Raw genomic sequence first — 15,936 nt, 5'->3', positions numbered from 1 at the left:
GGTGGGGTCTCAGTGCTGGGATGGCGGCAGCTCCTTTTTGTGTAGTGTGGGGGCTCTGTGCTGGGGGTTGGCATCGGCATATCTCTGTGCAGCATCGGAGCTCCACCAGCATTTCCTCAAAGCCTGGAGGCACTGGCAGATCCATTGCTGCAATGTGGTGGCCTCCAGGAAAATGGCTGCTGGGGGCGGCGCATGCTCAGATTCAGATCTCATCTCCCGAGATCTCGGGACGAGATCTGAGTCTGAGCATGCGCCGCCCACAGCGGCCATTTTCCCGGAGGCCATCGCATCACAGCAATGGAGCTGTGGTGCCTCCGGGCTTTGCTGGCGGAGCCCTGATGCTGCACAGAGATACGCCGACGCCGACCCCCAGCACAGAGAGCATTGCTGCTTTGCTACAATGAGGTAATGGGGGATACTCCACTTACACCTTCCCAGTGAGAGACCCCCTCTCTTCGTCATCGGGATCACTCCCCCCCACCCACAATATTCACCCACCCTATAAGACGAGACCCGGCGTATAGGACGACCCCCGACTTTTAAGAAGATTTTCAGGGGTTAAAAGGTCATCTTATACGCCGGAAAATATGGTATATAAATTTATTTGCAATTTACAGTGAGAAATAATGCAATGAGAAATAATCCCTCTGTAAACAAGACTTAATACTTGGTGGCAAAACTCTTGTTGACAAACACAACAGATTTTTTTTTAGTTGATAATGAGGTTTGTACACATGTCAGAAGGAATTTTGGTCCACTCCTCTTTGCAGATCGTCTCTAAATCATTACGATTTTGAGGCTGTCTCTTGGCAACTCGGAGCTTCAACTCCCTCCATAAATTTTCTATGGGATTAAGGTCTGGAAACTGGCTAGGCCACTCCATGTCCTTAATGTGCTTCTTTTTGAGCCACTCATTTGTTGCCTTGGCTGCATGTTTTAGGTCATTGTCTTGCTGGGAGACCCTGCCACGACCCATTTTTAATGTCCTGGTAGAGGGAATGAGGTTGTCACTCAGGATTATACGGGACTTGGAATCATCCATTCTCCCATTGATGCAGTGAAGTAGTTCAGTGCCCTTAGCAAGCACCACCAAAATGTAATGTTTCCACCTCCATGCTTGACAGTGGGGACGGTATTGAGTTAGTGCCAAAGACCTGACTTTTTGTTTCATCTGACCACATCAACTTCTCCCAATCACTCACAGAATCATCAATATGCTCATTGGCAAACTTCATATGTGCCTTCTTAAGCCGTGGGACTTTGCGGGCACTGCAGGATTTTAAACCTTTCCGCTATACTGTGTAACACTGGTAACACCTCCTTTAGGTGGATTCTCAGAGAGATATATGTCCAGCCCATAGATCTTCACAGGTCATTTACATGTAAGAAAAATGTGGATAGCTCAGGACTAATACATCAGATTGCAGAAATCAATTTATAATTTTAGTCATCATTCTATGACCAACATTTCCATATAGATGGATTAGGTAGATTTTACTGACAGATTCCCTTTAAGTTAATACGGTATATCTTTTTCTTTATCTGCAAGGATGACTGTACCATCACTAGATAAAGAAAATAAACAATAAAATAGCAGCTTGAAAGATTCCCTTTATTTATACTAATGTCACTTTTTACTGAAACTTATTTGTCTTACCACAATGTTTTTTTACCTAATTTTATTTTAAGTCATACCTTGTTTGTGCTTCATAAGGTTGCCATAATGCATAAGATGCTGCTTTAAGTAGAATAGCTATCCAGAGATTTTCCTTTCAGCAGATACTTGGAAATATGAAACTCAAGTCAGAAAATGTCTCATCAAAATCTAAAGGAGAGTAGTGGACATGCCCCAAGGTCACTTTTTAGATTTGAGGAGGTGAAATATGTCAGTCAGGTGTTTTGGTGGATCCTATAACTTCTGAGCCTAGATTTCTACAGCTAATGTTAGATCCAGTCATGAAGGATGCCAAGGCACGAAAGGGACACATTATAAAGAAATGTAAAAAACATGGAAAACATTTTATGAAATGACCCTCGGTATAGGAAAGCACAGTCTGCAATTAAACAAACGGTATACTGGTGTATGTCAACCAGAAAGAGGCACAAATTGAAAATTTTGGGCCTCTATCTAGCCTTTAGGCCTCTAAGTGGCATCATTACAATACACATCTGGAAAAGCTCCCGCTGTATTCTTGGTTAGGTGCACAAGATCACTGTGGGTCTAGATTTAGGAGCTGAAATAGGAGGATCAATTGTAGTATAAATAATGGCCACTATTCATAATTTGTTGGGTGTTTTAACCCCTTAATGACAGCCAATACGTCTTTTAAGTGACCTGAGATATAAGAGAATATTGTGACCATACAGGTGACAATCCCGCAGCTGTCAGCTGTACACTATAGCTGACAACTTGCTGTATCAGCCACGATCAGTGTTTGCACAGTCTAAATCTGTTTAACCCCTTAGATGCTGCTGTCAATAGTGACTAAATCATTATGAATGGTTAATAGAGTGTGAGGGCTTCCTCTTTATCCCAATTTGTGCCCTCAGGTCATGATTGTGTGGTCCTGATGTTTGCCATGGCAATTCATGACTAGGGTTGAGCGACTTTTACTTTTATAGGATCGGGTCGGGTTTCACGAAACCCGACTTTTTCAAAAGTCGGGTCGAGTGAAATCGGCCGATCCTATAAAAAAGTCAGGGTCGGGGTCGGCCGAAACACGAAACCCAATGCAGTGCATTGGGTTTCCAATGGTTCCCAGGGTCTGAAGGAGAGGAAACTCTCCTTCAGGCCCTGGGATCCATATTTAAGTGTAAAATAAAGAATTAAAATAAAAAATATTGCTATACTCACCCTCTGACGCGCCCTGGTACTAACCGGCAGCCTTCCTTCCTTTCCTATTAGGTATATGCTCACCCTCGGACGTGCCCTGCTCCTTTCCGGCAGCCTTCCTTCCTAAGAATCAGCGCTTGAAGGACCTTCGGTGACGTCGCGGCTTGTGATTGGTCGTGCGAGCGGTCACATGGGCGGTCGCGCGACCAATCACAAGCCACGACGTCATCTAAGGCCCTTCACGCGCTGATTCTAAGGAAGGAAGGCTGCTGGTTAGTACCAGGGCGCGTCAGAGGGTGAGTATAGCAATATTTTTTATTACCACATAAAGTGACACTGGTCAGATTTCAAAAATTTGACTCTGTCACTAAGGGGTTAAAACACTTTCCATCTATAGTTTGCGGTGTTACTCATGGTTTTTGGCACTGAAATTTATCAAAATGGCGCATACAATTCATGAATTTGGTGCAAAGTAAAAAATCTAAAGTTGTGACAATTACAGTAAAAGTTTTGTCAAAGCACCCTACAAAAGACTAGAGTTAAATTCCACCAATTTTTTAAATTATTGAAATAGTCATGATTAATTAACCAAGCTAGATCATCTGGAATTGATAAACTCCACCCATAAAATAGGCACAAATAGAATAATTTGGGTGCAAAAAAGAAGAGCAAAACACAAAACTAGACAGAAAATAGGCACAAAGGTAATAATTAACTGGGCCTATATATCTATTTCTGACAATACTTCCCTTCTAAATAATAAATTCAGCTCTGCTGTTGTATTATGTACGCACTACAGATTTGTATCGATACATACAAACAATGATATACTGTAGATACATGTGGAGTCTCTACTCCCCCATCGTCATATTTATTCTTTTTATGTAGCTCTTGTCAGCATGCACATTCTGATTCCTTGAATTAATGCATCTTAATTAGTGTTGAGCGATACCGTCCGATACTTGAAAGTATCGGTATCGGATAGTATCGGCCGATACCCGAAAAATATCGGATATCGCCGATACCGATATCCGATACCAATACAAGTCAATGGGACATCAAGTATCGGAAGGTATTCTCATGGTTCCCAGGGTCTGAAGGAGAGGAAACTCTCCTTCAGGCCCTGGGATCCATAGGGATGTGTAAAATAAAGAATTAAAATAAAAAATATTGATATGCTCACCTCTCCGGCGGCCCCTGGACTTCACGCTGCTATCCGGGAGGCTTCTTTGTTTAAAAAGCGCGCCTTTCGGACCTGTGAATGACGTCCCGGCTTCTGATTGGTCGCGTGCCGCCCATGTGACCGGCACGCGACCAATCAGAGGCCGCGACGTCATTCGCAGGTCCTCAATTCCTATAATTAGCAGTTTTGTGAATGAGAATGACGTCGCGGCTTCTGATTGGCCGCGTGCCGGTCACATGGGCGGCACGCGACCAATCAGAAGCCGGGACGTCATTCACCGGTCCGAAAGGCGCGCTTTTTAAACAAAGAAGCCTCCCGGATAGCAGCGTGAAGTCCAGGGGCCGCCGGAGAGGTGAGCATATCAATATTTTTTATTTTAATTCTTTATTTTACACATCCCTATTGATTCGATACCGATACCCGATATCACAAAAATATCGGATCTCGGTATCGGAATTCCGATACCGCAAATATCGGCCGATACCCGATACTTGCGGTATCGGAATGCTCAACACTAATCTTAATGAGTTAATTAATTTTCACAGAGTGCCTTGTTCCAAAGCCACTTATTCTCCTCCTTCATAAATTTCAGTTTTCTTTTTTACTATTTACTTTACAGTATTTATAATTTGCAGGGTAAAAAAAAGAAATCATCAATGTAGTGTGCAAAATGGTTGAGGGCATTATAAGAGATGACCTGCAAAGATATATTGTAGAAAATAATATAATAATGTACACAAATGTAAAGTAATGCACCTAGGACAGAGTAATCCTATTGCTACATATACATTAAATGGGACCATACTTGAGAATACAGAACAGGAGAAGAACTTGGGTATTCTGGATACAAGTAAGCTGAGCAGCAGTACTCAATATCAACCAGCAGCCGCAAAAGCAAATAAGATTTTAGGGTGTATAAAATGAGAAATAAAATCTCGTGATCTCAACATATTGTTACCCCTTCATAAATCATAGGTAAGGCCACATCTAGAATACAGGATCCGGTTTTAGGCTCCACATTTAAAAAAGGATTTTCAGAAATTAGAGTCAGTTCAAAGGCGGTCAACTAGATTATTACAAGGGATGGAAGGCCTCTCATATCATGAAAAAAGAAGGTCTCTTAGAAAAAAGAGGCCTCAGAGGAGATCTAAATTTATCCATATCAATATGGAGAAAGGGGAAAGTTAGATAAAGCAGTGTTGCTCCTTCACGCACTATCCATTCTTAATTTATGGGACAAAAATAGCTACTATACATGTTAACTATTTTACTGCTTCAGAGTGAGTGGAGCAGGAGCACTAGGGTTCAACAACCACTCCGCTCAGATTGGGGTTCCACACTTCTGCTCTTATGATTGATGGGATCCTAGTAAGTAGGTGGATAGGTGTCAAGCGGAGATAAGGAAGCAGATTTCATGCCAATCAATTTTGTGATAAATTTTTAATATTTCGCTAAGCACAGCAAATTGTAATAATTTGTTATTCGCTTTTCTGTGCATTTCAGAAGATTGCTTCTGCCATAGAAGGCTCGTCTGACATTGAGCGTGTCCATATAGACTTCCCCTTGCCTTCCAGCTATCATATCACATGGTATAGCACAGTCAATCAGGAGGGATTTTCATTGCCTATATAAAAGCAGAGGTGAGGAACGCAGCAGCCACTTTGTGCTGAATCTGTGTTTGAGAGGGCAATACAGCTCATAGTTTAGCCATATAGACAGTGGAAAAAATCCACAAAACACTGAAAATTGTACCAAAAGTATTTGATGCCAAAGAAGTGAAGATTTGCATATTGGGAGTAAGCAATTGGTTACTACTAGTTACCATCCATTTACCATAACTCATAACACTATATGTTAAGGTCACTTTGACTAAGGCTTTGTTTGTGTTAAAGAGCATGGAAGTAGCTGAAAACAGTCCTATGAGATCTCAAGATGCCATACACCTCATTTCAGGACAATTAAAGGCTTTGCAGTACTTTGTGATTTTTGGTAAATCGATTTGACGCTAAAGCTTCCTTCACACTTGCGTTGTGTGGCCTCTGTCGCAATGCGTCATTTTGGGAAAAAAACACATCCTGCAAATGTGCCCGCAGGATGATTTTTTTTCCCATAGACTTGTATTGCCGACGGATCGCGACCTATGGCCATTCGTCGCATCCGTCGTGTACTGGATGCGTCGTGATTTGGCGGACCGTCGTCACGAAAAAATGTTCAATGTAACGTTTTTTCGTACGTTGCATCCACCATTTGCTACCGCGCATGCGCGGCCGGAACTCCGCCCCCTCCTCCCCGGCAGTTAGAATGGGCAGCGGATGCGTTGAAAAACTGCATCCGCTGCCCACATTGTGCCGAAATTTGCACAACATCCGTGTTAGGGCTAGCGGAACGCACCGAGTAAATAGAGATGTTTTTATTGATATTGGTGCGTTCGCAGCCCGGGGTCCACCGTGCAGGAGTACCTGCTGCTAGCAAATTGCGGCACTTTGTGGCGGTATATACCAACTCAGTTAATTCACCGAGTAGCCGTGAAAGAGAAGCACTGTACTCTGTTAGACTCCACATAGGCACAGGCTAACTGCCCAAACAGAGAGCAGTCAGTGATCACACACGTACACAAAACTCCTCGCCGGAGGAGCCAGCATTCTAGGGGCTTATTTCAGCCGGGTCCCTGAATACATCCAAACGCAAACTCCTCGCCGGAGGTGCCAGCATTCTAGGGGCTTATTTCAGAGTCCCTGAACACACACTCTGGTGACCACACTGGCGCAAAGCACATAACAATAGACAATACTAGCGCATGGCCGTGCGGCCATGAGAGCCGAAGTTGGGCAAAGCATACTGTGCAGGCGCAAGAGCCAAATGCACTGCGTAACTTCAAAAAAGAGTGCAATCTGTGTGATTCACAGATCGACTTACGTCAGACACACCGAGGAGTGAAACAGGGATTTAACCACGCCCATTTGACCAGCGTGATTGACAGGTGAAAACGGCGACTTTAGTAAGGTATTTCGGCTGCAAAGGTGGGGATTCTGGGGACAATAAAGGCACTATTGTAACGCACAGCTCAGGCCCTATTTAACCCTATTTTTAGCTCATATTGAAAAAAACGGGGTGACAGGTTCCCTTTAATCCTTGTTCTTCATCACTTGCAGTTACTCTATTTATGAGTTTAGTAGGCGATCCAATAAGGATACATAGCTATACAGATATTGTTAGTCAATTATAGGACCACCTCCAGGACCCCTCAGAATTAGATAATAGTTATAAAAAAGCATCACATTAGACTATATATGTATTCATCTTCTCTTGTTCTTTAACATGTTACATACAGATCAGCTTTAATACAGGACCTGTAAAAATATCTAAACAAGTGATGTCTGTGGAAATGCAACTTATTACTCCAAACTATATGTAGTCTATGATAGCTAAGGTTGTTGGCAAGTGGACCATAGTGGTTGGTAAGAGGTCCATGAAAATTAATGACAATAATCCCATAGGGCTCACTGATAAATCCCGAAGCTAGCCAATTTTTCTATAATTCATAAAGAAATAAAGAATTGCATGGGAATTTCTAATATAGAAAGAAATTAATGGAGAACGAATATATTAGTTGCTTGAGTTAAAAAAAAAAAAACAGTTAAGAAACTTGCTTATTTTAGTGATTAAAAATATTACTAAAATACAGTGAGCTTAGCAGCTTGGTTTCTCAGCATGGCACCTGCACTGCAGAACATTGATACGTACTCAACCAGCAGTCAATCACAGAAGTCGTCAGTTGTCCGTGTTAAAAATAATTAGAAAAATAATATTTTAAAGCGAAGAAGCAATGCGAGTCTTCCACACAGCCCTCATTATCAGACACAGATTCCTATCGCACAACGGGACGTATTTTATTTTTCTAGAACTAATTCAAGGGACATTATCTTTTAATTCTTGCCAAACTACTGTAGATTCTACACTCGAAACTTTTCCCATTCAAGGATAAAGATTAATGAAGCAAAATTAATCAAAAAGAGATGCTTTACACAAAGTAGGGCTGATACACTGAGAAAAAGCGCCCAGTGGGCTTCACAGAAATTAATAGCGAAGCGGGATTCTTGTATGCTGTAATAGCACGGAATGTCCAATGGATCGTATGGAGCTTCATTGGCTTCGTAGGGCACTTCACACTGCAGTACTACAATGGTTGGTTCCTTACCATTTGGCTGAACCAGTTGTGTAAATCACAAAAGGCCTGACATATGAAGGCATATTGCCCCAGTTCGACATCATTGCAAGTATTGTGCCTGGGGCATCACCTGTTTACTTGCCTTATGATGTGTTAAGGTCCATCTGATTTCTCCTACCTTCACTCGTTTCTGTCCCATTCTATTACTAAGAAGAATAGATCACTCAGAGCATATAAATAATCTGCTCCTTCTTCTTCTTCCTGTGGCCAAAAGGAGAACCCGTTTTTCCAAATTTGAACTTAAGCTTTGGATTCTAAAGCATCTCAGATAAGAATCAGACGTACAATATGGACGCATTATAAAAGGGAACAATAGGGAAAGATTCCAACATCATTTTTTCAGGGCCAGTGTTGACAAAATCAGAGAACATAGAAAGAGATTAAAACCACAATTTTTTGACCTTACATTCTGTAATAAGCTGGTCATACTTATGCTTTACTGAATCAATGACAGTTTTAGTTGTCAGCCACTTTTCTGATGAGGCTCAATTCATACTTATACTCTCATTGTCCATCAGATGCTCCATTGTTCTCCCATTAAAGTTTTTTTTCCTCTTAATATATTGCAGTCATCATATTGAATTGCACTGTGTACTTACAATTGCTCATTTTGCCCTTCTACCCAGCTAATTGTTCTCCTTTCTATTAGAATTGTAAAATCACGCGATTAAAAACAGACTAGCTGAATCCTTCTTAGCTCTATGTAGAAACAAGAACTCTTTTCTCCGTGAGTCATCCCCCTCTTCCTGACTCAGCTTCTCAGCTCCTCCCACTGCCAGAGACTTTGCAGTGATGTAAAATTGTGGCTCTAATGATGACACATGCAGGGAAAAGAGACTGTCCGTTTCTACACAGGGGTTAAAAGAATTCAGCTAGTCTGTTTTTACCCATGTGATGGCATAGACTTAATGGAAAAGAGAAGCATTATCTGGGTAGAGGGGGAAAACGAGCATTTGTAAGTACACAGTGCCATATAATATGATGACTACAATATATGAAGAGGATAAAAAAAATTGATTATGCTTCTTTAAAAGCAAAGATAGCAAATCCTCAAAGATAAAGGGGCCCACTAGGATTTGCTGGTAACTTTAAATGTTTCTATATTGTACAGCTGGGATAGTCTCATAATGAACATAAGCCATAATAAAGGAGAAAGCAGAATCTAACCAATGATTTTTATCATGATCTGTTCCCTCCCTTGAAAGCCGATATATAATAAAGTACTGTAACATTCAACCATTTATTTCTGACATTGTAATATTTAGTTATATCTAAATTTTCATAAATCATGATGATAATTAGCCTATAAATAAAGATGAGCTAAGGGATAATATGTTCTTTTGTTCCCTTTAGATACCCTTTTCAGTGGCCTTGGAATCGGAGCAGTCATTGGTTTGGCTATAGCTGCTCTCCTTCTAATTCTCGTTGTGACGGATGTCAGTTGCTTCTTTATGAGACAATGTGGATTGCTTATGTGCATAACCAGGCGGATCTGCGGAAAGAAAAGTGGCTCCAGCGGAAAAAGTAAAGAATTAGAAGAAGGAAAAGCTGCATACTTGTGAGAAAAAATACTTGTCTCTTTTAAATGTCCTTTAAAAGGTCCGAAAAATAACTTTTGAACAAAAAAAAATCCCAAATTTGCACAAAAATTATAGTACAATATATGTGAACTTGTTATTACCTTTTTGATTATTGCAAATATAAAGTACAATAATTCTGAAGTATACCGGATGACGGAAAAGTAAAATGTTCAAACATATATATATGTTATGGGTTTTTTGCGTCTACAAATATTTTATTAGTATCCCATGCAAGTCTTCACCAAGCCTATGTGTAAACCTTACGACCTCTACCTGTATACTCCCTAACAGCCATATTAAAAAGATTCTCAAGTTATGCCCTAAAGGTTATGTGCATCTTCCAAGGTCATCTGTGATATTATTTTTTAGATATATCTAAATGGGTGATGTGAGAAGTCAATGAGCCAAGTCTAGTGAAAAGTCCATCTTTATTATACAGTTCTTTATTAATTTTCCAAAAATGTACATTCTGCTGTTTTACTTCAAATTTTGAACTTCTTGTAACACCCATTTATCAGGCTTTAATAGTGTTGTCCTCTTTGAGTTTGTTTTCACTTTACTTTAATTTCAGTATCTTAAGGCCCCCATAAAAGAGACAAAATTTGTTTGAACCTGCAAATATTGATGGGAATATTATTATTATTATTATTATTATTATTATTATTATTATTATGAACTTTTAGAGCACCATTGAGTCCATGGAGCTATACATGTAAAATGGGGTGTCATACAAAATACAAATATAGATTACAATGAGCAAACTACCAATGACAGACTGGTACAGATAGGAGAGGGCTCTGCCTCTGCAGACTTACAGTTTACAGTAAAATGGGAAAGGAGACAGTAGGTTGAGGGATTACAGCAGCTTCGGTGGTGGTGAGGTGTCAGCGGTAGTCATTGCAGACAGTAAGCTTTCTTGAAGAGATCGTTTTTCAAGTTCCATTTGAAAGTTCTGAATGTGGTGGACATGTTGGGGCACCGAATTCCATAGGATGAAGGATAAGTCTTGGAGGCAATTGGGTCAAAAATGCATGAGGGTGGAGGTGAGAAAATTGGTCTTTTGAAAACCGGAGATTATGTGTTGGAAGATATCAGGAGATTAGTTCAGAGATATAAAGAGGAGCCAGGTTATTGACGGCCTGGTACGTCAATGTTAGTAGTTTGAGCTGAATACACTGGGGAGTTGGGAGCCAGTGAAGGGATTTGCAGAGGGGAGGTATGGAGGAGTATCGAAGAGAGAGGTGGATTGTTCAGGCAGCAGAGTTAAGGATGGACTAGTGAGGTGCGAGATAGTTAGCAGGGAGGCTACAGAAGAGGATATTGTAGTAGTCGAGGTGGGAGATGATGAGGGCATGTACTAACATTATATTAGATTTAGTGTTGAGAAAGGAATGGATTCTGGAAATATTTTTGAATTGGAGACTACAGGAGATTGTAAGAGCTTGGATGTGATAGTCTAATAGGTATGGGAGCCTCCCAGCTCTTCCTTGACAGATAATTTAGTGGGAGAGAAGGATCCATCCTGCTTGATTTCAAAAAGTTTTTCCTTTTGTTATCTGGGAGAAGCAGAGGAGTCTGGCAGTGACTCATGGAGAACACAGGATGTCTCGGTCGAGCACCCCTATGTATGGGTGAGCCATGGGACATAGCTGTCAGTTGAACTATCATTTGACTGACATCTAATATATTTGGGGACTGTAATAGTGAAGCCGTTGACTTAAAATCAATGAGATCGCAATCTACTTTCGATTGGAAGATGATTAAAGGTTGATAAAAGGAAAGGAGACTGGAGGTTTTCCCAGCCCATTCATTTGTGGTGGTCTCAGCTCATGGACCCTCTGCTATATTTAAATGATATTTCAGAAGATAATGAGAAGTGCACATACCTTTTAACTTCTATCACCGCACTTGTTTTGGTGATTTTCAGTTTTGGTTCCGTTTCCACAATCATCTATTATTTATAGATTTCCTTCAACTTTGTAAGTGCAATTAAGATTTTCAATATTAGCAACATTATTATAAATGTCAAGTTTATATATAATGTTGAGAAAGTCTGTAGATTTTTTTTGCTTGTCCATTATCCTGTAGTTATATACAGTTGTATATTTTAATATATAATATATATTATATATATTATATAGTATATGTGTGTATGTGGGTTGTATGTGTTTTCTGTATATATTCACCATGCAGTATATAGCTTAAGTGGATTGTCCATTATATTGGTGTTTCCATCTTTTCCAAATGTATAAATTCACTGACGGGATTGTTGAGTTAAGAATATCAATGATTTGCAGAATGAAGTGTTTTTTCGTTCTCTTTTGAGAACCATTCTAGGCTTTTAAGAATGTTTGGGTCCCATATGATTTTGGAAAGTGACCAAGGTCTGCGGTTGAGTGAACTTCTAACATACAGTAACTTTATGGCAAGTGGTCAGATTATTTTTGGATTGATTTCACCTTTGATGCTGTACTTTTGCTTCGAAACGTTAGTTTGCTGAACCTTGTGTAAATGTGATGGATATGTACTTGTTGTTTTGTTCATTACTTACGGTATTGAGAGAAGGATGATTATTTGAATCTTTGAAAATAAAACGTTTTATTCATAAAACATCTAAAGATGGTATCTAGGCAATTTTTCTAAACTCCCCATCCTAATTAATGCTTTGGATTCCATTTTACATATTTTTATAATTTTTGTAATCTTATTTTTATTTAAAGCAAAGGAAACTTATTAGGAAAAATAGACTATAGATAAGAAATGGAAATTATACAGTCACATCAGTCTTATAAAAAACTATTATAAAGTGCTTTTTCACTATCCAAATAATGCCATATGTTGAATAGCTGAACTTTATAGTGCCTAAAAAGTACAACCATGTATTACATTAATAAGGCTGCGTGTCCACAATGAGTTTTTGTGAGTTTTTGATGACGCAAATATTTTCCCTGCATCCAAAATGCAGCATCTTACAGTTCCGGCAAAGTGGATGGGATTTATAGAAATATCATGCCAACTATGTTTCCTTTTTCGATCACTGTAAACTGACCTGCGGTACATGTTTCAAATCCTCATATTTCAATTTCTCTTGTGGGTATGCTGAGTTAATCAGCAGATTTTTTCCTTAGACTTGCATTAGGTTTGGAAAAAATGCAGGTAAAAAAAGCACATTCGTTTTCAGTGCGGAAACACATCAAGAATGCATGTCATCTGCACATGATTATATCGATAAGAAAGACACATACCAGGAAGTATGAAAAACAAATCAACTTTATATAAAGCATGCCATGATAAGAGACAAATACGCGGAGTCAAAAACGCAATAAAAATGCATGTAAAAAAAGCACAAAAAATGCAATGAAAAAAAAACACAAGTAGAATAATTTACTTAATAGGTGCAGAAAATCTGCAACATCAAAAGCTCACCAAAGCTCATTGTGGGAATGTGGCCTATCAGAGCTCATGTTTCAGATTTTTAAACCATACAACATATTGTAGTTCCTTTGAATTATCCTAAAAATGTGGTGGAGACCTTTTTGCACTCCTTATAATTCAGCCATAGGAAATATTCATGTAAAGTCTTGTGAAAGATATGGACAAATACAAATTTTAATCCAACTCTATGTAATAGATAACACTGTTTTACTATATTATGTCACACTATTAACAATGCCATTGTCCTTGAACCTCTTTTCGCTTCTATGGTCTATAAAAGATTTTTAAAAATTGGGTAAATTTACATAATAAAAGTTCATTTTCTCACAAAATGTTTTATGATTTAATTTTAATTAAATATTTGAAAAAAGTATACAGAGATGTATCACAGTTGAGGTAAGCAGATAAAATATGTAAATTTTTTACAAATTCAGGGAGAGAGTGAGAAAGAACCTTGCTGACACTATGAGCTTACCAATTGCAGAAAAGAGAGAGGACTCTGATAATCGTAAGAGGTTATACTCTATAAAAGAGAGAGACTTATTCAATGACTCTAGAGATGGAAAATGACTCTGGCGTACGAACTGTGATCCACTTGAGAATGACTGATCTGTGATGGTCCCACGTGCTGACCACTACTGTATAAGGTATCTAATCTGTAATGCTACATTCACATTTGCGTTGTTGGGCATAGCGTCATCGACGGATACCGACGCATGCGTCATGCGCCCCTATCTTTAACATGGGGGGTGCATGGACATGCGCCGGTATGCGTTGTAATGTATTTTACGACGCATGCATCATTTTGACGCACAAGACAGGTCGCAGACGACGCTACCTGTAGCGTTTTCCCTGCACCGAATTTCCTGATCCTATTTTACGACAACGCATGCGTCACAAAACGCTGCGTTGTGTATATGCATTGTGGGTTGCGTCGCCGATGCTGCGCCCAACAACGCAAATGTGAACGTAGCATTAGATGTCATAGTTGCAGGGAATTATGGAGAAGTGCATGAAAAGTTGCCGGGCAAGTTTTGCTTTTCAAATTAATTTTAAAATTGCTTAAATTTGTGTGAAACCCCGAATTTCTGGAAATTTGGTTCAAGTCGATCCTCCATAGATTGACCCGCTCATTTCCACTTGCAATTATCACATCATATGATAGAGCCACATCATTTGGGAGGGTCTGTCATAACCTTGTACAGAAGCAGAAACAGAACTTGCAGCAGCCAGCTTGTTGTGAATCTACAGAGGAAGTCACAGCTCATAGTTTAGTCTAAATAATAGTTAGGGAAAGCCATAAAACAATGAACAAGACAGATAATGAACAACTACAGATAGTGTGTGTGACAACACATCAGAGAAGATTAGTGTGGGGGGAATAAGACAGTAATCTCTATGGGTTGCCATGCATTTCCTCATAGCCACTTATGATGAGGTCACTTTGAACTTACTAAGGTTGTATTTGCATCATTGGGCTGGAAATGTGTTATAGGCTTACCTGGTGAGGTGGATGCTCTATGAGACAGATCATGGCCAGAGGTGATTGAGCAGTGGAGGGATAATTCTGGATGGCTTTTGCATCAGCAAGGACCAAGAGAGTGGGGCAGGCAGGGCATCAGAAGTCAAGAAGAGCATGAAGTTCAGGTGTGAAGCTACACATGAGGACAGAAGATGTAAAGGAATTTTATATCTTCTAACATGGATACATTTAATCACACACAGGGATAGCGGAAGTAGGTGCAGTCCAGTATTTTTCAGCAGGAATAAAGTTGATAGCAGGATATCTGTAATGTAAGGTCAGCGCGTGCATTAGCAGCACTCCTGCCGAAAGCAGTTTTAACCCTGTGGACGCCGGGGGGGACGTGACAGACATCAGAATGTGAGTATGTAGTGTTTTTTTTTTTTTTACTTCTACAATGGTAACCAGGGTAAATATCGGGTTACTAAGCGCGGCCCTGCACTTCGTAACCCGATGTTTACCCTGGTTACCCGGGTGCTGCAGGGGGACTTCGGCATCATTGAAGACAGTTTCAACGATGCCGAAGTCATTCCCCTGATCGTTGGTCGCTGGAGAGAGCGGTCTGTGTGACAGCTCCCCAGCGACCACACAACGACTTACCAACGATCACGGCCAGGTCGTATCGCTGGTCGTGATCATTGGTAAGTCGTTTAGTGTAAAGGTACCTTTAGGTTCCCGCATACATAGCAGAATTATATAGGCAATCTGGATGTACTCCGATGCATTACCATGAATGCAGTGACTGAGGGGTAAAAATTTCCAAAACAATTGATAATCTGGAATCTTGATTAAAAGAGATAGGGGTGGACTGCACCTACTTAATCTGTGCTTAGCTTGGAAATAAATGCAAGTAGTTGAATGCTCTCACAATCATGCATGCACCATCACTTCTTCACTATGTTATCTTTTTCCAAACAAAACAAGGCATGACCCATTTCATATGTCTAGTAAATGTGTTATTAAAAGGGTTGTATGAAAAGTAGAAACATGTGCATGAGGTTGAGCAACAGTACCAGACACGGACAATTAATTAGATTGGCACTGTTCCTGAAAGGCAGCAGCCAACTTTTAGTTATCTCATCCAATCATTATATTTATTCATGGTTTCCTCAACATATATATATATATATTTTTTTAGCTTGCAATTAAGATGTT

At 39.9% G+C, this 15,936-nt stretch overlaps 1 protein-coding gene across 3 annotated transcripts in view; it reads left to right on the top strand.

The window, feature by feature from the left end:
- The window catches only part of NCAM2 (neural cell adhesion molecule 2), a 627,216-nt gene that overhangs the window by 546,849 nt on the left and 64,431 nt on the right, over positions 1-15,936 (top strand). For 2 of the 3 annotated variants that reach the window (XM_069760881.1, XM_069760880.1), the window contains exon 16: positions 9,598-9,802. In XM_069760881.1, the coding sequence (XP_069616982.1) occupies positions 9,598-9,802 (205 nt within the window). The remainder of the gene's footprint in view (positions 1-9,597; positions 9,803-15,936) is intronic. The other variant, XM_069760882.1, reaches the window with a different exon arrangement.

Source organism: Ranitomeya imitator, chromosome 3 (genome assembly GCF_032444005.1).
Source record: "Ranitomeya imitator isolate aRanImi1 chromosome 3, aRanImi1.pri, whole genome shotgun sequence".
NCBI lineage: Eukaryota > Metazoa > Chordata > Amphibia > Anura > Dendrobatidae > Ranitomeya > Ranitomeya imitator.
Note: the sequence above shows the minus strand (reverse complement) of the source record. Positions and strands in the feature narration are given on the sequence as shown.